The sequence below is a fragment of the Penicillium chrysogenum genome (genome assembly GCF_028827035.1).
Source record: "Penicillium chrysogenum strain IBT 35668 chromosome Unknown utg000005l_segment0_segment0, whole genome shotgun sequence".
Taxonomy (NCBI): domain Eukaryota; kingdom Fungi; phylum Ascomycota; class Eurotiomycetes; order Eurotiales; family Aspergillaceae; genus Penicillium; species Penicillium chrysogenum.
In genome coordinates this window covers 935,303-956,457 of record NW_026622753.1, presented here as the reverse complement: position 1 = coordinate 956,457, position 21,155 = coordinate 935,303, and the positions used below count along the sequence as shown (strand labels likewise).

Genomic DNA, 21,155 nt, shown 5'->3' with positions numbered 1-21,155 from the left:
AAACTCAACATAAATCGGCCATTTCTTCTGGTCTGGTATACTGCATAGATATAAGGTAATTTCTCTTTGATTCTTCATTTCGCCGATCTACAGCTACGACTCTGACTTATTCCCTTCAGAAACATGTGGAATGATGTAGTATCCTAAAGTATTGTACCCTACCTAGGTGTTAAGTGACCTTGGGACAAGTGATGTTATAGTAATAGAGCCTCTTGTGGGGCCGGTGCCACTGAAGATCATGGCTTTCTAGGGCTAGTCATATGCAGAGTGACCCGCATCACCCCCCCCCCACTTTCATGAACTCTCAGCCCACCTCTATCACCTTGGCAGAATGGAGTCTGTTGTTCACTGACATACCTACAGCCGATAGCTAACAGCCCAAAGCTGCGTGTAGACCCAAATGGATCAACTCCAGCATGCCAAAATGGAGGGCCTTATCAAGCACGATGGGAGCCGCAAATTCAGCGATACCGTATCCCCCTGAGCATAGAAGATTTGTTTCTGATTAGTATACTAACCACATATTATATCCACTTGGGCTGTACCGATGATATCATGAGAATACTTGCCATCTCTTCAACTAGTACCGTAAGCCTCAACATGTACCGTAACATTACAATATAGACAGGCCTTTCCGTTGATGAAGAACTAAGACTGGGCCAGAAGCTGCTAGTATATAAAACTATTCAGACTACATGAATGTTGACCTGTCCAAGATAATGAAGAACAAAAATAGAATAGAAGGTTTATGGCCGGATGATGAATATCTGACTCCAATGGGGAATGGTGCTGCTGAGGTACTGGGTGTTATAGAAATAGACTAAAAACAGCAGAATAGGTTACTGAGGAAGTCGCCAACTGCAGTGTGTCACGGCCAGAGCCTTTTGTTGCTTTTGTTTTTAGAGGGCAAGTTGCTAACTTCTTCTTTTCTTTCGTTATCACTATACCCATTCCGCGTGTTATATTGAACTGTACGGTCAGAATGTATGGGTAAGCGGGCTTTTGGCCAAGCGGTTGTTGTTGGCGACGAGTTGGTGCACCGCTTGTTTAGGACCCGCTTATCCTCAGCTCGAGTGCCGATGGATCTCGAGTTGCCGGATCGCCCCCGGGCGATGACTTTTTTATTTTATTTTTTTATTTTTTTCCTTTCGGGTTATTTATGTTCTCTACTTTGTACTTACTTGTCCCGGTAAGCTGTTTTGTCCACCGTGCCTTACGGTACCATTCCGAATGCTTCACACTGTTATCCCAGATCCCCAGTGCATTCAGTGCTGCTCCGTGTCTCATATCTGCCTTAGTTGATCTTCCAATTAGAACACATGGTGGGACAAGGCATCTACCAAGCTCTCCCGCTGGTACAAGTCCTGGGACGGGCATGACCTCTACACCATCAAGGATCTCCCCGTTTCACTCTATCGGCCCGTCCTCCACCGATGGCTTGCCATCAGGTCCTCGCTTCAACCACGAAGATACTAAGCTCGACTGCTCCTACGGAAGGAGGAAGAGCCTAGAACACATTGCACTTTGCCGCCTCGCCTAGCGACACCTCCCCCTCTGGCCGCTCCGCCCTGCATCTCCCCCGAGAGGCAGAGCGGAAGGACTTGCGTACTTACGCTCCCTCAGCCCGGAGGACTTCGCCTTCCTCCTCGAACTCACTGGCTTTTATAGCCGACACTGCACTCGCTAAGGCTTCGGAAGGCGGACAGCCCCAACTATCAACCTTTATCAACCCTAGTAGGCAGTTTCCGCTCCCTCCTTTTTCTCTCTTATGTTCCTCTCACCACAGCCGCTACTCTCCCCCCTAACTCTCTCGTACCTCCCCATTATCTATTTTCTATCCCACGAGGGTCTCTGCGTAGACCTATGAACCAGACGGTCACCCGTCAAGACTACCCAGCCAACCGGCTAAGCCACCCATTCTTTTTTGAAGAGACGCTGTCTCAAGCATTTTATAGCGTGCCGCCCTGCACGTCGGGGGCAAGACCGCTCGTCTTCGGCTCAACAGCCGCACTTTCTTCCGAGTTGCTTTCTAAAGGCGCACTTTATGTACATAATTCTTTAGCTTAGCACGTCCCCATACCCCACGGGAGGTTTGGAGGCGAGGGCTTCGCCCTCGTTTTCCCTGGACGTTAAATACAACAACAACCATTTAGAACATGAGAAGGACAAAGAAATGTTTGTGAATAACCGCCAAGAGGAAGCTGCTAAGGAACAGACCGAATGCTTTATACCGATGTTTTTTGCTACACCTGTGGAGATATATAATGTATCAACTATCTCATCTGTTTAGCAAGACCGGGATTTTCCTCTGATTAGTGTAGATCATCGCCAGGTTCTAACTGTCGGATTGTGTTCTCATATACACTAAACATGGTAAGTACAGAGTGGCAACCAATTCCCTGGCAGGGACTTGGTTCATCATCAGAAAGCTGCTGTACATGTCTTTCAAGGTTATATATTTTGATCAGACATTCTCCACTGCCATTTTAATCATAAACTATTTGAACATGACAAAAGAACCCATTCTAATTGCCCTCTAACGCCAGATACGCCAGTCGGCCAACAATGTGACAGGGTGAGGTTCTACTTTAACCATCCACGCCACAGCCGATGTAGTGATGCGAGATAGTAAAGAATCACAGGTATTCCTTCTTTTTGCTGGTTCTCGTGTATTGGGTAAGAGCCCATTCGATGTCACCGCTCGACCCCTTCTCCAATGTACCTCCGCGGATCTCGAAAAGTCGCATCGTCATGCGAGGTCCAACTTCAGCCAACTCCACATCCCGGTACCCAGTCTTGACGAAAACATGGTGCCGCACTTCGATGTTGTCGTCCTTGTTCACAAAGCTCACAATACGGTTGCCGATCTTTCCAGGCTCGCGCGGGGGGAAGAGGTGCTTCAGAATCTGAACAACGCGGGCACCCAGCTTCGTCTTGAATCCCTCGAAAACCAAGTGCGGGTAGCTTTCCGATACGGTACCACGGGCGGCATTCGGAATATCCTGACGAAGGACGACATTGTGAAGAGAGAAACTGGCGGTGGGGCCATGGGGAAGGTGGGAAATAGTGAGTGCAGTCGGGGTACCACGGTGCTCGTGGAGAAGAACCATGTCGGTCAGAGCGGCGGAGGTTGCGCTAGAGACAAGATCTCCAAGAACGAGAGTTCCACGGTTGAGACGAATGGAGGTGGGAAGGAGAAGGCGGATTTCTTTCGCAAATGCTCCGAGGCGAGCGGAGGGCGAGCGAGAGGTGGTAACCAGAGGACGGGGGTCGATAATGCCGGAGGTTAAAACGTATTCGTCGTCGATGTCCATCTCAGCATCTTCCTTGTCCTTTGACTCGTCATATTTGAAGTCTTCCCGTAGCTTTTTATCATTTGCGATTGTAGGATCTAGAGGCTTTCCAGAAGCTAATGAAGCCTTGAGTTGCGATCTTTTTTCGGCAATGGAGGCATCACGGAGTAGCAAAGCTCTCCGATACAGATAATCGCGACGCTCGCGAGTTTGGCGGCGCTACTTATTGTAAGTAAAATATCCGATGTTTCAAATTTATCCTTCACTTACCAGCATTTTGAAGATTGAAGTAAAAGTGGCTTAAGCAAAGACGAGCGGGCAACTTTTTTTTTCTTAACTCCGGGGCTGCGTTTATGGTTCGTCTGCGTAGCCGTAGTGGGATCGCACCGATAAAGAATCTGGGCACTTGCGGAGAACGCTTTTCGCCCATCCTTCGAGACAAACTCATCAACTCTCTTTTGTCAGTCCTCTGACACAGAGAGCTGGACTGGTTGTATGTATCATTTGTTCTCATCAAGCACTTACCGCTAATCCCTCGTGTCGATTAGATCTCCGTTCGTTTGCCCCTCAGGCACACCCTGGAGATTTCAAACGTTGAATACCACCATAGGACAATCTGTTTGTCCTCTACGCTCTTTAAATCGTCTACGACTGCAAATTCCATTTCTGATTTCTCAAGTGCTTTTGATTTGCCCTCTGCTTTAAATCTTGATCAGCTCCAGTCATCCCTATCGCCATTCCAAGTTGGTACCAATAATGAGCTACCAGCCGGAAGACCCCTCAGCGGGAGCCGAAATCGACGAGATCGCACATGGGCGCGCACGTCCACGCCGGCATGATGATGAAGATGAAGGCTCTGATGCCTTTGAAGATGACGACATAGAAAGCACAGTCGGCGCACCCACAAACGGGAATCAGAAGTCCCAAGGAAATGGAGAGGAGGAAATAGAGCTCCCAGCCCATGCATGCGCGTGAGTCTTCAGATATTTCTTGGTAGATGTTCATTTACTAATTATATTGTAGGTACTGTGGCATTCACAACCCGAGCAGCGTTGTTAAATGTCTGTCGTGCAATAAGTGGTTCTGCAGTGCACGTGGCAATACCTCTTCTTCCCATATCGTCAATCACCTTGTCCGAGCTCGTCATAAAGAAGTCCAGCTTCACCCCGCCTCTTCTTTGGGTGATACTATTCTGGAATGCTACAACTGTGGCACCAAAAATGTCTTCCTGCTTGGATTCATTCCCGCGAAATCCGATACTGTTGTTGTTTTGCTATGTCGACAGCCATGTGCCTCTATGCCATCCTCTAAGGACATGAACTGGGATACATCACGATGGCAGCCTCTTATTGAGGATCGTTCTTTCCTTCCCTGGCTCGTGGGAGCACCCACCGACCAAGAACAACTCCGAGCCCGTCACCTCAGTCCTCAATTGATTGCGAAACTGGAGGAAATGTGGAAAGACAACTCTCAGGCGACCCTGGAAGACCTAGAAAAGGCCACAGCAGTGGATGATGAGCCGGCGCCAGTCCTACTCCGCTACGACGATGCTTTCCAGTACCAAAACATTTTCGGACCACTCGTTAAAATCGAGGCTGATTACGACCGCAAGTTGAAGGAATCCCAATCCCAGGATGGACTCATTGTGCGCTGGGATCTTGGTCTCAACAACAAGCACCTCGCAAGCTTTGTGCTGCCAAAGCTTGAGCTGGGAGATGTCAAATTGGCTGTGGGCGACGAGATGCGCATCAAGTACAATGGTGAATTGCGTCCTAAGTGGGAGGGTGTGGGCTATGTGATCAAGATCCCGAACAATCAATCTGATGAGGTCACTATCGAACTACGCGCCAAGGGCGACCACAAGTCAGTCCCTACAGAATGCACGCACAATTTTATGGCCGACTATGTTTGGAAGTCAACTTCCTTTGACCGCATGCAATGTGCCATGAAGACATTTGCCGTGGATGAGCAGAGTGTCTCAGGCTACATTTTCCATCGCCTCCTTGGCCATGAGGTTGCTGCAGCTCCTATGAAGACCCAGATTCCGAAGAAGTTCAGTGTCCCAGGTCTGCCAGATCTGAACGGCAGTCAAATCAACGCTGTTAAGAGTGTCCTCCAGCGACCTCTCAGTTTGATCCAAGGCCCCCCTGGAACTGGTAAGACCGTTACCTCAGCCACCATCATCTATCATCTTGCCAAGATCAATGGAGGCCAGGTTCTTGTCTGCGCTCCGTCCAACGTTGCGGTTGACCAGCTCTGCGAACGTATTCATCGGACGGGCCTGAAGACTGTGCGAGTTACTGCCAAGTCTCGCGAGGATGTGGAATCTGCTGTTGGTTTCCTTTCACTGCACGAGCAGGTTCGTATGAACGATAGCAACATTGAGTTGGTGAAACTCAACCAGCTCAAGGCCGAACTTGGGGAATTGTCTAGCCAAGACGAAAAGCGCCTGAAGCAACTTACTCGCTCTGCTGAGCGTGAGATTCTGACCAACGCGGATGTGATCTGCTGTACTTGCGTTGGTGCAGGTGATCCCCCGTCTTTCAAAGGGCAAGTTCCGCACAGTCTTGATTGACGAATCAACCCAATCTGCTGAGCCCGAGTGCATGATCCCCTTAGTTCTAGGCTGCAAACAAGTTGTACTGGTTGGTGATCACCAGCAGCTTGGGCCCGTGATCATGAACAAGAAGGCTGCCAAGGCTGGTCTAAACCAGTCTCTGTTCGAGCGTCTCGTTATCTTGGGCTGCTCTCCTATCCGTTTAAACGTCCAGTATCGTATGCACCCGTGCCTTTCTGAATTCCCCTCGAACATGTTCTACGAAGGCTCGCTACAGAACGGCATCACCATTGCCGATCGTGTCCGCCGTGACGTTGACTTCCCTTGGCCCATCATCGATGATCCCATGATGTTCTGGTCAAACCTGGGCAACGAAGAGATCTCGGCGTCAGGCACCTCGTATCTGAACCGCACTGAAGCTACCAACGTCGAGAAGATTGTCACACGTTTCTTCAAGGCAGGTGTCCAGCCGAAGGATATCGGTATCATTACTCCTTACGAGGGACAGCGGAGCTACATCGTCAGCTCGATGCAGGCAAACGGCACCTTTAAGAAGGAACATTACAAGGAGATCGAGGTCGCGTCGGTCGATGCATTCCAGGGCCGAGAGAAGGATTACATTATCCTTTCGTGTGTTCGTTCCAATGATCACCAAGGTATTGGTTTCCTGAGCGATCCTCGTCGCCTCAACGTGGCCCTTACTCGTGCTCGATTTGGCCTGGTTATCCTCGGAAACCCTAAGGTCTTGTCTAAGCACCCATTGTGGAACTGCCTTTTGCAGCACTTCAAGGAACGTCACTGTCTCGTGGAGGGACCCCTGTCCAACCTTCAGGAGTCCCTGATACAATTCAGCCGGCCTAAGCAAGCATACAGAGGCCCGCAGCGCTTCCAGATGTCCTTCAGTCAAACCAATAATGTACCCAGTAATGCAGTGAATGGTCGCAACGGCGGTCATCGCAATGAGTATCATGACTCTGGATCGGTGGTGGGATATATCCCTGACGATGTATCTTCCGTTCACGGTTCGGCGCTTGGTGGTGTTGGCCTTCCATCTGGCTATCCCCCTATGTTCCAGAATTTCGGCGAGTCCTGGCCTGCGATCTCTGGCGGTCGTCGAGCAAATGGTGGCCGACCCAAGGGCGCACCGAGTGTGACTGGCGAGTCAGTCGCTGCTACTGAGTCTGATGTCACCTGCAGCGTCACTGACGGACGGAGCGTTGACCAGGGCGGTGTCAGTCTCACTGGTCTGAGCATTAACGACATGAGCAAGCAGCCCAGTCTCAGCCAGTCTGACCGATTGAAGCGCTACGTCGAGTCTGGCGGACGGGAGCCTTACAGGGCTGGAGTTCCGGACAACGGCAGCATATTTGGAGGCAGCTCCGCCAGCATCCGCGTGACTCGCGGTGTGCCGGGCCAGAGCCCTCACGATGATGACGATGCCCGTAGCGTCTCTACCGCTTTTGCTAGCCAAGTCGGTGGCAACTATGACTGAGTGACTCTTTTGTCTGACATTCCCCAGGGCAACCTCCAACAGGTTCGCCCGTCTTACCACTCGGCAAAGCAATGTCCGCGCATACTATCAGGGTTCTTTCCAACAGAGTCTGCCCGCCCGTTTCTTTTACGCCGACCAGGACTTCGGATCGGCAAGCCCAAGACGTTTCGGATGCTTATCCCGGGGTCATCTTGACCTGCTGCCACAGCACCGTTCTGTTCGTCGAAGGATTGTTCCCTGGGTCTGATCCCTCGCCATTGTCACTGTGACATTCTTACAAGGCGTGTCTTTCGAGAATGAGGCGATAGACAATGATCCTCCAGTATCTTCCGGTTAGGAATAACTGAAAACTCACCCGTCGATTGCCGATGCCCCGTTCAGATAGCCCCGGTAGCAATTACTGGGCAACTCTGTGAATTTACCCCTGCCCCTTGGCCATGTTTTATACTTGCTATCTTTATTTTCTAGGTAGTCAGGTATTAGCTAATATCAAAAACAATGCCAATTATGATCCCACACTTTTTTTTCCCCCCAATGTAGTGAGCAAACAATATTCCCGGGGCCGGGACAAGAAACAAAACCAAACCGACCTTCCCGGGTTGAATATCTGCCGGCTTATGTTCCGAGTTAGGGCTGAAGCAAGTGCTCCGCTTCTGCCTATCAACCCCATCAACCCCATCAACCGCTTCCCACATCAGCCTTACTGTCGGACTAGGTAACTCAATATACACCTCGATATGCCAGTGTGCATGTAATGAACTAACTAAACGACCAGTGATTTCAATCGGCCCCCGCCTCTCATACGTCAGTGCTGGCCCTGGAATCCTCTAGGTAGTTAACCCACTTCTGCTACGTATAATCTGCATCTATCATTTTTAAAGTTAGTACTTTCTGTTGGTGCTTATAACTTTTGTGGCAAAAGCTGATAGTGGAATTAACCCATTGATTAAACGATGACTATATTCCATGGAGGTAAGCATAGTAGGTACATTGGAAATCAGTGGCATGATTTCCCATATTTTCGAAGCCGCAGATAGTTATACGGCAATGGCGCCAGATACCCAGCACCGATCGATACCACTGCCGCCAGCCAGAACTTTGGATCTCCAAAGGCAACTATCCCACCGGTCAGATGATAGTCAACTGCATTCTCAGCTAGTTCCATGGCCAACATTGAAACCATACTCATGCCCATAGCGGTACGAGCAGCCATCGGCCAGGAGAGTTGGTCAGCTCCCCGGCGGAGCAGGATCGTCTCGAGGATAACTGAAGTTGTGATACCGGATGCCACTAGATGATTGTTCTTAGTACACAAGGTCCGATACGAGCTGATTCGTTCAGGTAAACCCACTCGACAAGGCCATTATGCTGCCCATCCCCATCTCAGGGTAGTAAGTCTGCAGGATCCATAAGGCAGAGAAATCACCAGCTGTACATCCCACTAAGCAGCGGAGAGTGTTGATTCCTGCTCGTTTCCAGGTGGATCTGCAGGTCCAGAATGGAAGACTAAGGGCCGAAACGGGCTGGGATGGCGGCTTTCTGGCACATTTCAGGGTTTGCGATAATTGTTTTTCGCGCTCGATGCTCTTTGAACATTGGTTTTTCTCTGTATGGCAGGCTTGTGCACGAGTGGTGCCACTGAAGGCGCGTCCCGAAACCCAGCAAATGCCTCGGCTCCGAAGTAAAAATGGGTGGCGTATTTGATTCATACTCGAAGTTGTTGGGATCTTACGACAATTCACAATGGTAACATATGCAAATTTAAAGATGAAAAGTCGAAGAGACACGGTCAAGGGGCGCCAAGTTGCGAGGTTGGTAGGGATAGTGGAGCATGGTCCCCGGACCTGTAGCACAAATGCCGCAATGAAATGAGGTTAGATACAATGGACACGCCAAACCACATATTGAGTAATGATATTACTTGATAATTCCACAGTTTCCAATATGGTAAGAAGAAATAACCGGCCGAGAAGAAAATGATAAAGCAGAATATTCTGAATGCCAAACGCTGAGCACCTTCGGATATACCCTAGGACTACCCGGTGGGGCTACGGGAGCACTAGGAAAATCTCGCCTTGACAACACGAACTCATTCTTAACATTCATTTGACGTGGATGTAGATATCACGCGATCAATTATTGTGCCTGTTTGTCCACGTCGGGTGGTGGCTTTGCTTTGCCGGTTTGGGCATCGTCCTTCCGGGTGTATAGATCTGGGGCCTAGTATAATTCTATCGCTCAGCCAGATAACATGTTCAAACTGGGCAGCGATATACTCGAAATAGATGAACGTGCATTGGGGCTTGCCTAGCATCAACGGCTGTTCTATTACGGTAGAGGCAGTGTTAATTAGCCCTTATGATTGATCTCCTTGGGAGTTAGCCATGTTTGTGTTCAGCATGAATTAAACACTATTCAGTGATTCCAATGCTACTCTATGTCATAGTCTCGTAGAAGGTTCGGTCTTGCCATTCATTGTTACATGTAAATATGGTGTAATAGGCCATATTCACTGTGTGGAAAAACCTCCTAGTATGATATATTCGTAGGCTAATCCGTAGGCTTATAGATTCTCAATATACTGATCTTGAAGCACATCCACACAAACCACGTTATTTCTGTGCTACATACTTTGGAACACAATAGAACGTTCGGTATCCTGCAAGACTGCATAGCCTGGTTGAGGTTGAGAAAGCTATAGGTGGATCCTCATCATATTCCTTTTAATAGAAACAATTGATTGAGAGGACATGAAGATCATTGATTTCTGAAGCTTGTCAACCATAACCAATTTGTTGTAGCCTAACATCGGGCATGGCGAACGTACGTTGCAGAAAGGCACTGCCCGGCTGCCCGATGTTTGATGCTTAAATAAGCATCTTCGTTGATGCACGTGATTGGAGATCAAGGGCGATCACTGTCACGTGCACTCACCGCCACTCGATTTGTCAGAACCAGCTGGAGAACCAGTTGTGGCGACTCCAAATATTTCGGAAGTGGACGGCTGCCTGACAGGGGCATCTTGCTTTGATACCTAAGCCGGATCCGCCGATATGGGACAACAGGATTGGTACTCCGGACATACTATACAGTCATACCCACGGTGTCTGTCTAGTGTATGAGTCACTTGTGTTTCCTCCCCTCATCTATATCCCGGATCACCGGGCATTAATAAACAGTATTGTCCACATTTTAACCTGCATGTATATAACCTCTAGGCAGTTATGAATTCGTATGATAATCCAGCTTTCTGAAAAAGAGCCCACTAGAAAACGAAAGAAGCAAGATTCTGCAGGGACTTGGAAAAGAAAATAAGGATTGCTGCGCCACACGAGTGGCGCATATGCACCTGACGCAAGCGGGTATAAATAGGCTACGGATGCCTTGCTACCTGAAAATTTTGGCAACTCCTCATCTTCTCCCGACTCCATACCATCGACATCTACTAGGCTTTCACCGCCGATTTATTTGAAATTTTTTCATAAACAACTCACTTCTACTGTTTCCTTCAACTCAACTACTCAGTACTCCTGAATTTACCGTTGTTGTGAATTGAGGACGCGTCTTTCCGGTATCTACATTCTATCAAGATCCCCTCAGTAGTGTGGGGTATCAACTTCGCGATATGGGTGACGGGTCTGACTATCCTAGCCCACGAAGTGAAGGTCCTAACGGCGCTCTTACTGCCTCCATCCTTGCCTCTGCATCTGAAACCTCGGCCCCAATTGCCAGAATGAACGACCCCCAGCAGCCCATGCACGGGACCTTCAACAACCTTGACGGGGCGCGTCCGCGCCTTTCTGTTCGACGCGCCCGCGATCCTCCTAAGAACTCTGAAGGTCAGATTTTCTGCGACCACCCCGAGTGTCATTCTGCTCCTCCTACTTTCCGTCGTCCATGTGAATGGAAGTAAGTACAATACCCTGTGGTTGTGTCTTTATAATGCGCTAGTACTAACCAAACCCTAGCAAGCACATGGATAAACATGATCGTCCCTACAAGTGTTATGAACCAAACTGTGACAAGATCCAGGGTTTCACCTACTCTGGTGGTCTCCTGCGCCACCAGCGCGAAGTTCACAAGAAAAACACCGACACCAAGAAGGCCCTGATGTGCCCATACAGCGATTGCAACCGCAGCACTGGCAACGGATTCACGCGCCAAGAGAACCTGCGAGAACATCTTCGCCGTCGCCACATGCACAATGATGAAGCCCCCCCAATGGTTGATATGTCCTCCTGGGACCGCGCCACCGACCTTGAAGGTGTCGAGGGTGTCCGCGCCCCGTCTCTCCCTATCACTGGAATGAAGCGTCGCCACGATTCTCCTGCGGTTGGAGATCTCCAAAACCTGCCTGAGACCGATGAGCACGGAGTCGATTTGCACCACGAAGTTAAGAGACTCCGCCGCGAAGTCCAAGAGAAGGATCGCCGCCTCCAAGAGCTGGAGCGTATCGTCTCCAACATTCAGCAGGCTATCCCCCAGCAGTCTCCTCCCGTGCCCGACCTGCAGGACCTTTCGCAGCCCACTCCCCAGCCTACTGCAGCTCCTCCCGTTTAAGGGTTGCTCCTTTCGGATCGAAACGTCTACAGATTTGACCTATGCATCTTACGGGCGTTTATCGAAGTAGCTAATGCGCTTCAAAATTTGCGACTGTGCTTTTTATCTTGTTTCGTGTGTTTATTCTTTCTTTTTCTTTTTTGCGACGTTGCTTTTCCTCTTGCTTTGTGTAGCATTTGGGTTCGGTCTCCATTGATCTTCTCTGAGCAGAAGTTGCTTCTTTGCGTTCGCAGAACGTGAGGATTCGAGGATTGACCTTGCCAGTCTTTTACGGCGTTTCAGCTTGATGATTTCTATGGGCCAGGCGGTGTTTGTCTCCAGAGGCGGTTTACAGCGTTGTCTCGCCTCAAATACCCGGGTGTTTCGTTCGATGTATCCTTTGTGTTACTCGCTTCTATCACCCAACTCCATTTTTAGTTCGGTTTGTTCCCGGTTAACAGCAAATTGTACGAATAATATCTTCTTGATGTGGTCCTATCTTTCAACTGAGTATGCAGGTGATGCCTAGAGACATCATCTCTTAACTACCCACCCCTTGTCTGGTTGTAAACCGGGGGGGCTGGTGCTCACTAAACTACAGACGTAGAACATGCACATTTTCATGGACACCTGCGGCAGTGTCAGATGGATCCCCTGAGGGCGAGGGACTGTTGGCATATAACAGCTTGAGGAGATGGATGGTGAGTACCACACTTCCCATCCTCCCCCAGGGGATTGAAACTGCCTCAGGAAGATAGTATCCTCGTAGGTGCTAATGAACCCATATCCACAATTCAGCTTCTGCATATCCCGCAGAGGTTGGGCGATCGCGCGCCGAAGTCACTTTGTTTAGGGGGTACGTGCCTTTGTGCGAGAATAACTGCTGGCTGATGGAGCGAGGTTGGGCGACGAATTTGCCACGATTTGGCCAATCGTGAAAGCGCTTGGAGCGGCCTTCATGTTCGTGTCGTTCATGTCCAGCCAGAATGCGGCAAGGCCGGCGTGACGCTCGCCGGTGAGGGCCACAGTCTTCGCCATGACCACAAAGGGTATGCCGTGAGTCCAGAATAACGGTGCGGGATACTGGGGGCTTCGCGATGCCCTAAGCTGGCCGTTGCCGTCGAAATCGAACGCTTCCCGCTCGATTTATTGCTTGTTGGACATATTTTTCGCAGTGGCCACTAGAAGAACATGTTCATCAACCCAGGGTGTCTTCAACTTCCCAACCAGCTTGATTTCGGTTGTGCCATTTGTGTCTTGTAGCCCTACAACGTCGGGGATGTTTTTGTAAGTACTTCTTGGGCACTTATAATCCCCAAAGTAGATGTCGGTTGAGCGGGTCTCCGGGGGTGAATGTACGCCTTTGTTCGTCACCATTTCCAGTCAGAGCTATCACGCATCCAGTCCAGCCTGCGAGATGGCTTCACCAATCTCCAAATTACGTATGTCGCGTCGGAGAATGGCTCAGGCTCCAAGGTATCGGGATCACGGAATCCAGAAATATGCCTGAAAAGCATTAGCTCACCGTGATCGATGTTTGTAGATTGTCATAGCCACCTACATAGACTTAGTGGCTTCATCGTAGATGAGTTTCCTCAAAGAGCAAATTGCCGGTGCCCATACATCCTTTTTAGTTCTCTTCTTAATATTAGTACTGGTAGCTCTCTTGGGGTACACAAAGGGAGTATGATCTTACCTATAAGCAGCACGGAAAGCGGAACGCACCTCCTCCCGGTATGCAAGGTCACGTTCCCAGTAAGAAACGGAGCTAATCGGTTCACCGGGCACCCGTGCCCACGCGACATAATTGATGTAACCCCCAGGGACGTAGTCTCCGACACCTTGCACCCGTTTACCATAACCAAGTAACTTTGGGACTGCAGTGCAGTTATTGTGATCGAGACTTATGAGAGCCTTGACTTCCGCGTGGGTGTGCTGAGTGAGAGCTTGCTGAGCTCGGGCTTGAGGGGGTTGAGAAATAGTACCATCAATCGGAATTTGATAGTAGAGCCGTATAAAGCCCTGTTGGGTGGGATCGGAGAGGTTATGACATGAGAACTTGAGTGCCGCAAACGGATGGCCGAGGCCATCGTCAAATTCTTCCTGCGTCATGGTTTGGTATTCTTCAGACAATTTATCATCGAGGACAAACGTCACGCTGGGTGAAGGGGAAGGTTGTTCGAGCCTGACTTCAGTACCGCACAAATGATCGAAATCTCCTAATCGAGACATTGTGGAGAGCAGAGAGAGAAGGAGTGCGAGAGAAGAAAAGTGCGAGAGAAGAAAAGTGCGAGAGAAGAAAAGTGCGGAGAGGTGACGAGCACATCCATCCATGGATGGAGCAGTGATTAATACCTTATTGACCGTATTGTAAAATGTAGGGGTCCAATCAATCGTGTTCAACTTCTCTGTATATATTTCTGTGTCGTAGTTAACTAGTTAGTTAACTAACCGGCGCTTAACCTCAAGAGGCCACCTCATAGCACTCAAATACGTCGTATTGCATCCGACATGCACGATGACAGTTGAAGTATAGGGCAGCCAATGATATCCATTGACGTAGACAAGCATGTATTCCTGAGGCACTCAGGCTTCTACACGATAGCGATAGTTATCAGGCAGACATTTCAGCCACACCACTTTCAACTCGGGTCACATCTCGTATATTCCCGCGAGGGCTCTAGCGAGGCCTTCGTGAGCACGGCCGTCAGCAAACCATACGGCCCCGCTGGCGGTGTCCACATCTAGAAGGTCGGAGTTAGGGGACCGTTAACGGGCTCCGTTGGGAGCCCACTACTCCTCACGGCGGCCTATGAGACGTCAACCTCAGTGAAATAGCACGCTCGGACGACGGGTATGACTCCTTGGCTGACAACACTAGGCTGTGACTCATTATTACGTGGATTGCGCGTTCGGCTCTTGACTCGACGCGAGCGGCTCAACGCGATATCACATGATGGACTTGGTGCGTTGTTTCTGTGATGGTGTCATTCGCCTCTTCATATGGCTTCGGATCAGAGCGTAGAATCTCGTGGATGTAAGGTGTAGGCAGCGCTCTAGGCGGAAGCATCCGCAAGTGGCTGGTTGAATTAGTATGTTGGGAACAACAACGACGAGACGTATATCAAGGCATGTTACGTATCCTTGTAGATGATTCTTCCGTTTGTGGTTCACTGCGTTATTGACTCTCCATACACAACTGAGATAACTGGGCAATAAAGCCCTCAAAAAAAGCGCATCGTATGTATCTGGATTGACACACGCGTATATACTTCCTGCCTTTTGACGTTCGTCTCAAATTATAAAACTTGGACATTTCAGCATAATCGTCAAGTATCCATGGATACTGTGATTATTGATTAAGAACCGAATGCTCGCACATACATATGTATATCACATGCAATAGAAGGAATAGGGTGTGCTTTTTGTAGTGTATCCCATAATTCTATCAATGGAAGACAGCCAACAAGATCTTGATAAAAGCGTGACATAATTATTATAACTCGGTAACGGTCTTTCTATACACTATTAGGGGCTTTTGCCTGGAGAAGATGCAGCGTCTTGATCAACTCTAGAGGCGGCGTCAGATATACGGCCGACGCCGTGTACGGCTATGTATATACTGTAGCAGATTGATAGCGACAGACACAGCGAATATATGAAAGGTTTTATTCTAGATATTGTGTTGCATTGATTGTATTTATGTCTTCTACGCGCTCGAGGCTCGATTCCGGACTACAAGCGTCTCCATATTGATCGTTACATAGATTTTATTCAACATATTCTGGTGGATATGGGTTCCCAGAATGCAGCAAGGTTAGATAAACTTCAAAGCATCAGACTTTTTGAACAATATGTATATAATTCTCGAAACCATTGAACAATCAAGTCATACCTGACCTCGGGATGGTCCACGGATTTATAGACCTTAATAGTGGAGCCACCGATAACGATAAGGGAAAAAGTTCAAAATTCCACCCCACGTTGGATTACAGATTCCTCACAATAGACTAGACGAAACGAGGATTTTTGGAATATATATACATATATAATGCCTCACGCCCCACGTCAGGGAAACCGCAGGAGGTCCCCAGGTCCAAAAGCGAGAGCGCAAAAACCGAAGCAAGCGCCTCCAGCAAACAAACAGCATGCCAATCGCAAAGCCGAAGTCGCAAAAGCCAAAGCCGAAGCCGAACAAGTAGAGGAAGAAGAGTCCTCTGGGCTTAATCTTGTCAGCACAATTCCTCTCACCCTCCAACAACTTCTCTTGGATGTATTCAAAACCGCCCTTCTTGGAAACCCTGTCGCAGAACCGGAATCTGCAAGCCAGGATGCCAACCCTACTGAATCACAAGACGAAAATAAAGATGAACCATTAGACATTAAATCTCTGATCCAGACAATCAAGGGACTCCTATATCAGCGCGATTTTGACTCTGCCTTCGCCGAGGCAGGCGAGGATCTGCTGCGTGCTTATGCCTTGCGCTGGAGTGCGTCCCGGTCACTGGGATATGCGGGCTTGTTGAAGGGAGTTTTGACCTGGATGAAAGAGGAAGAGGAAGACAGCCGAGGCCGTGCTAGAAGCAAGAATCCCTGCACCCGTGTTGTATCCATTGGTGGTGGAGCCGGTGCAGAGATCGCTGCTCTTGCAGCTGCGTGGAGAGACATGGGCTCCCAAGCCCAGTCGCTAGAGGAACGTGTTGCCAGCGTATCTCTTGAAGACACCGAATCTCAAAATGAGAAGGAAGCTGAAGTTGAAGACCCAGGTGTCAGCGCACCCAGTCTCTCTGTCATGGCTGTCGATATCGGAAATTGGTCCGACGTTGTTGACAGACTTTCACGAACCATCACCTCGGCGGATGTGCCATTTTCGCAGACGACGAAATACCGTCCCCCGTTGCTGTCGGAGAAAGTGGCTAGTGAAACATTTTCAGTGTCTTTCCGTCGCGAAGATGTCCTGACTCTTCCTGAGGAGGGATTAAAAGAAATTCTCCTCGGCCCTTCCTCGTCCTCTCCATTCACTTCCATCCTCATTCCTATCATGTTCACTTTGAATGAGCTCTTCTCTACCTCCATGCCAAAGACTACCGGGTTCTTGCTCAAAATGACTGAAATCCTTCCTGCCGGTGCGGTGCTTCTGGTTGTTGATAGTCCTGGCAGCTATTCGACTCTGAAGTTAGGAAAAGGACCGGAGGGTGAACCGCAAGAGAGGAACTATCCGATGAAGTTCTTGCTTGACCACACGCTGCTGTCTGTGGCGAAGGGCAAGTGGGAGTGCGTATATACCCAGGACTCGAGGTGGTGGAGACGGGACGCGGTGCGTCTTCGGTATGAAGTTGGCGAAGGAGCAGGCTTGGAAGATATGCGCTTCCAGATGCACGTGTATCGGCGTTTGTAGATCTGATGTGTTCTATATCATGACATATAAATACCACTTAATGAGCAATACGATTGGGTCTCCAAAGAAGAATAATTAAAAAAAAGCGAAGTGCTGTGTGGAGTGAGGTATGGTATTGCTACAGATAAGGTGGTTTAGTTCAGACCACTCCAGATTCACGCCAGGAGGCCAGACTCGCCCCAAGTCGGCAAAAATTGCGATTAATTGGTACATTCAATGAGTTGTGAAAACGGGGCCCATAAATCCCCAAGATAGCCTTATAACCCCCTTAACTCCGCAGACCCAGCAAGAGGCTAGTGCTCTTGCCGCCATCCTTTCCCTCTCCACCAGGCAGGTAAGTGACGTTAGGGTTCGACGACATGGTTGCGGCGATCTCCTTGCTGGCCTCGATACGACGAATTTCAATCAGCCCGCTGCCAGCCTTGGCGACAGCCTTGCTGATAATATCGGCACTCTCGGCTTCACCCTCAGCGCGAATGACGTTGGCCTGGCGCTCCTGCTCGGCACGCTCGACTATGAATCGGGCCCGCTCGGCATCCTGTTGGGCGATCTGCTTCTGCTCGACGGCTCGCGTGAACTCCTTTCCGAAGGTCATGTGTGTAATAGAGACGTCCTCGAGGGCGATGTTGAACTGTCCGGCACGCTTCATCAAGTCGGTACGGATACGGTTGGAGACAGCTTCACGTTGCGTGATCAGCTCGGCGGCGTCGAACTGGGCCACAATGGCCTTGAGGACTTCGTTTCCGATGGAAGGGAGGACACGCTCATCATAATCGGTACCGTATGACTGAATAACTTTGGGTCAGCCTTTTGCACCAGGAGATGCTTAAGGATCGTAGGATATACACACCTGGTAGATCTGCGGCAGCTTCGGCACATCCGGGCGGTGCAACACACGCAGCGTCAAACTGACCATCTGCAAATCCTTACTTCCTGTCGTGGTCGAGATATTACGAGGCTTTGTGCGGACATCGTAGACAATTGCGCGCTGCAACCAGGGGATCAAGAAATGTGTTCCTTCATTGACAACCTTCTCTTGCACACCAGACACTCGATCGAAGATGACAGCTCGCGTGCCACCCTTGACATCGTAAATGGAATTTTGGACTAGCATACCCCCAATAGCCAGGGGGAAGGCCATTCGATAAACATTTTGGAGAGCTTGGGCCATGGTTGGAGGTGGAGGACGAGGTGATGAGGACGGATGATGGAGATGATGTCTGCTTTTCCCGTTGCTCACTCTGAGTCTTCCCGATTGGGTTTAGTGCCCATCTTTCCAAACCTCCCAACTTCGCCCGACCTTCGTCTTTTCCTCACTCATTTCGCTACCTCCATACCCTTTCCACCCCACTCCTCTCTTTTTACCCGAAATCATTCACAATGGGTGGTGCTGTGGACCCTAAGAACGGACAGTAAGTCGTTCCATGTTCACTCCTGGTGTCGTGGGTTGAGTGCCGGCCTCCCGGATGCGTTACCCGCCCGGCTACACAATGCAATTCCCAAAAGATGCCAATTGAGTCGGTCTTAATAGACTCAATGACTTCTGTGCCTTCTGTTCAGTGGACTGACAATTTTTACTTTATATAGCTACATCGGCAACTGGGGCGGGTTCGGTACGTTTGACAATAACCCTTGAATCTTTCATACGGACCCCGAGGCATGCGCAGCAGACCGACCCCCTTCGCGATATGAAAGATCGCGATAAGAAATGGAGAAAGATCCGGGGAAGAAAACAGGAGAACGAATTCGAACGGATCGCTAATCTATCCAATCTTTCAGGTTGCCCGACCCCCCAGCGCGTTGCCACCTACTCGCTGTCCCCTAACCGTCAGCGTGTCCTCGCCGGTGCTGGCCATGCTGCCATCTTCAACGTCTTCCGTCGTTTCCGTCACCAGGTTCTCTACGTTGTTCCCCCCTTCGTTGTCGCATACGCCGCCATGAACTGGGCCATTGAGCGGTAAGAATGACTGTAGGAGCCGCTTCGATCGGTGCGCTAATTTGATGCTTTAGCAACGAGTTCCTGAACTCTAAGCCCGGCCGCCTTCTCGAGGGTGGTGAGGAAGAGTAAACTGTTTCCATTTGTTTGTTGGAGTGAGGTTGGATTGGTATAGCAGAGCACGATACACCCAAGACTCTGCAGTTTGGGGGAGCTGTATGCTTGTACAGTAACTAGAAAGCAATCGACCATTTGATTTTCTATTTATCCGCGATTGATTTGCCATTGAGAGGTCTCTATCTTCTTACCTAGGGTATATTCAAAGTCAAGCTTGAGTAAGCGTCTTTCTAGGGTTCTCTATTGGTCCCTCAGGTGTCCATGCCCAATTGTGGGCATGGGACACATCTACCGGGTCGAATTGCAGTCAATCAAAGCTACTAGAGGTACCCAATACCTATTATTCATATTGGAATTGGTCTAGCCCTGTTTTTGAAAATGTTTTGGGGGTGTTGGTGGCAGCACAGCAGCGGTTCCCCACTTGAGCCGAGAAGAAGCAAAAAATTCGCCCAAAACAGCCAAACTTCCGCCGTACCCTTTTTCTTCGAATGCTTCGTCTCTCCAGACTCTCTTCTGCTTTCTACTCATCATCCATTTTCCCCCGTCGTTTCTCTTCTTTCATCAAAATGAGCGAGCTTACCCACCCCACCATCCAGGGTATGTGTGAACCCCCTCCATTACCCCGCCTTCCGGTCAATTCGTTACAATAACATGCTGATTCCCAATCTACAGATGGCTGGTTCTCTGAGAAGTCCGGCATGTGGCCCGGTCAGGCCATGAGCCTCAAGGTCAACCAGATCATCCACCACGAGAAGTCCAAGTACCAGGATGTCCTCGTCTTCGAGAGCAGCGACTACGGTACCGTCCTCGTCCTGGACAACGTTATCCAGTGCACTGAGCGCGATGAGTTCTCCTACCAGGAGATGATCACCCACCTCGCCATGAACTCCCACCCCAACCCCGAGAAGGTCCTCGTCATTGGTGGCGGTGACGGCGGTGTCCTCCGTGAGGTCGTCAAGCACGCCTCTGTCAAGGAGGCTACTCTGTGCGACATCGATGAGGCTGTCATCCGTGTTTCCAAGAAGTACCTGCCCGGCATGGCCATTGGCTTCCAGCACCCCAACGCCCACACCCACGTTGGCGACGGCTTCGAATTCCTCAAGAACCGCCAGAACGAGTTCGATGTTATCATCACTGACAGCTCCGACCCCGAGGGTCCCGCTGAGAGCCTCTTCCAGAAGCCCTACTTCGAGCTGCTGAAGTCTGCCCTTCGCGAGGGAGGTGTCATCACTACCCAAGGTTGTTCGTCACTTTCTTTTTGTCTTTCGCCCAGTCCCTTTCCCAGAACAATCACTACTTGATTGTCCATTCCCCTCATTTCATTTTCACCCCAAGCAAATTAGAACACAAGCTAATCTTCTTCGCACCACCCCCGCAACCAACCCGCTTTACGGGCTCGGTTTTGCGGAGCTGTGCTTTATATCTACCAGCCGAGAACCAATGGCTCCACCTTGACATGATCGCCGACCTTAAGAAGGCTTGCAAGGAGGTCTTCCCCGTCGCCGAGTACGCCTACACCACCATCCCCACCTACCCCTCCGGCCAGATTGGCTTCATGGTCTGCTCCAAGGACGCTACCCGCAACGTCCGCGAGCCCCTCCGGACCTGGACTGCCGAGGAGGAGCAGAAGCTCTGCCGCTACTACAACCAGGACATCCACCGCGCCAGCTTTGTTCTGCCCAACTTCGCTCGCCAGAAGCTCGGCAACTAAATGTCGTGATCTTTGAAAAAGCTTTTATGGTCTTTATATCCTCATGACGATATTGAAATGAAATCATGGATTTTCGCACATCCGATTCTGTAGATTAATTCCTTTTTTCTAC

The 21,155-nt window shown here is 49.8% G+C and overlaps 9 protein-coding genes across 9 annotated transcripts; 5 read left to right on the top strand and 4 right to left on the bottom strand.

Moving 5' to 3' along the window:
• Nucleotides 1-2,636: 2,636 nt before the first annotated feature.
• Nucleotides 2,637-3,569, bottom strand: N7489_008753 (snoRNA-binding rRNA-processing protein IMP4; the record flags this gene model as incomplete). The annotated part of the gene is made up of 2 exons (XM_056714503.1): nucleotides 2,637-3,512; nucleotides 3,564-3,569. 2 exons carry the CDS (start codon nucleotides 3,567-3,569, stop codon nucleotides 2,637-2,639), a joined length of 882 nt encoding a protein of 293 aa, XP_056562125.1.
• A 480-nt stretch (nucleotides 3,570-4,049) lies between these two features.
• N7489_008752 (putative regulator of nonsense transcripts) lies at nucleotides 4,050-7,342 on the top strand (the record flags this gene model as incomplete). Its single annotated transcript, XM_056714502.1, is given in 3 exon segments — nucleotides 4,050-4,264; nucleotides 4,317-5,811; nucleotides 5,822-7,342. The coding sequence occupies 3 exon segments, from the start codon at nucleotides 4,050-4,052 to the stop codon at nucleotides 7,340-7,342; spliced, it is 3,231 nt and encodes a 1,076-aa protein (XP_056562124.1).
• Nucleotides 7,343-8,339: 997 nt separating this feature from the next.
• N7489_008751 (DUF4396 domain-containing protein) lies at nucleotides 8,340-8,706 on the bottom strand (the record flags this gene model as incomplete). Its single annotated transcript, XM_056714501.1, has 2 exons — nucleotides 8,340-8,632; nucleotides 8,694-8,706. The coding sequence occupies 2 exons, from the start codon at nucleotides 8,704-8,706 to the stop codon at nucleotides 8,340-8,342; spliced, it is 306 nt and encodes a 101-aa protein (XP_056562123.1).
• Nucleotides 8,707-10,967: 2,261 nt separating this feature from the next.
• On the top strand, nucleotides 10,968-11,902 carry N7489_008750 (putative C2H2 transcription factor; the record flags this gene model as incomplete). Its single annotated transcript, XM_056714500.1, has 2 exons — nucleotides 10,968-11,251; nucleotides 11,311-11,902. 2 exons carry the CDS (start codon nucleotides 10,968-10,970, stop codon nucleotides 11,900-11,902), a joined length of 876 nt encoding a protein of 291 aa, XP_056562122.1.
• A 1,671-nt stretch (nucleotides 11,903-13,573) lies between these two features.
• N7489_008749 (uncharacterized protein) lies at nucleotides 13,574-14,113 on the bottom strand (the record flags this gene model as incomplete). The annotated part of the gene is made up of 1 exon (XM_056714499.1): nucleotides 13,574-14,113. The coding sequence occupies one exon, from the start codon at nucleotides 14,111-14,113 to the stop codon at nucleotides 13,574-13,576; it is 540 nt and encodes a 179-aa protein (XP_056562121.1).
• Nucleotides 14,114-15,932: 1,819 nt separating this feature from the next.
• Nucleotides 15,933-17,279, top strand: N7489_008748 (25S rRNA (uracil2843-N3)-methyltransferase; the record flags this gene model as incomplete). Its single annotated transcript, XM_056714498.1, has 1 exon — nucleotides 15,933-17,279. One exon carries the CDS (start codon nucleotides 15,933-15,935, stop codon nucleotides 17,277-17,279), a length of 1,347 nt encoding a protein of 448 aa, XP_056562120.1.
• Nucleotides 17,280-17,547: 268 nt separating this feature from the next.
• phb1 (prohibitin subunit PHB1) lies at nucleotides 17,548-18,450 on the bottom strand (the record flags this gene model as incomplete). The annotated part of the gene is made up of 2 exons (XM_056714497.1): nucleotides 17,548-18,066; nucleotides 18,130-18,450. 2 exons carry the CDS (start codon nucleotides 18,448-18,450, stop codon nucleotides 17,548-17,550), a joined length of 840 nt encoding a protein of 279 aa, XP_056562119.1.
• A 209-nt stretch (nucleotides 18,451-18,659) lies between these two features.
• N7489_008746 (ubiquinol--cytochrome-c reductase subunit 8) lies at nucleotides 18,660-19,347 on the top strand (the record flags this gene model as incomplete). The annotated part of the gene is made up of 4 exons (XM_056714496.1): nucleotides 18,660-18,691; nucleotides 18,867-18,892; nucleotides 19,059-19,236; nucleotides 19,290-19,347. The coding sequence occupies 4 exons, from the start codon at nucleotides 18,660-18,662 to the stop codon at nucleotides 19,345-19,347; spliced, it is 294 nt and encodes a 97-aa protein (XP_056562118.1).
• Nucleotides 19,348-19,898: 551 nt separating this feature from the next.
• N7489_008745 (spermidine synthase) lies at nucleotides 19,899-21,043 on the top strand (the record flags this gene model as incomplete). Its single annotated transcript, XM_056714495.1, has 3 exons — nucleotides 19,899-19,929; nucleotides 20,005-20,571; nucleotides 20,763-21,043. 3 exons carry the CDS (start codon nucleotides 19,899-19,901, stop codon nucleotides 21,041-21,043), a joined length of 879 nt encoding a protein of 292 aa, XP_056562117.1.
• Between the last annotated feature and the right edge of the window lie 112 nt (nucleotides 21,044-21,155).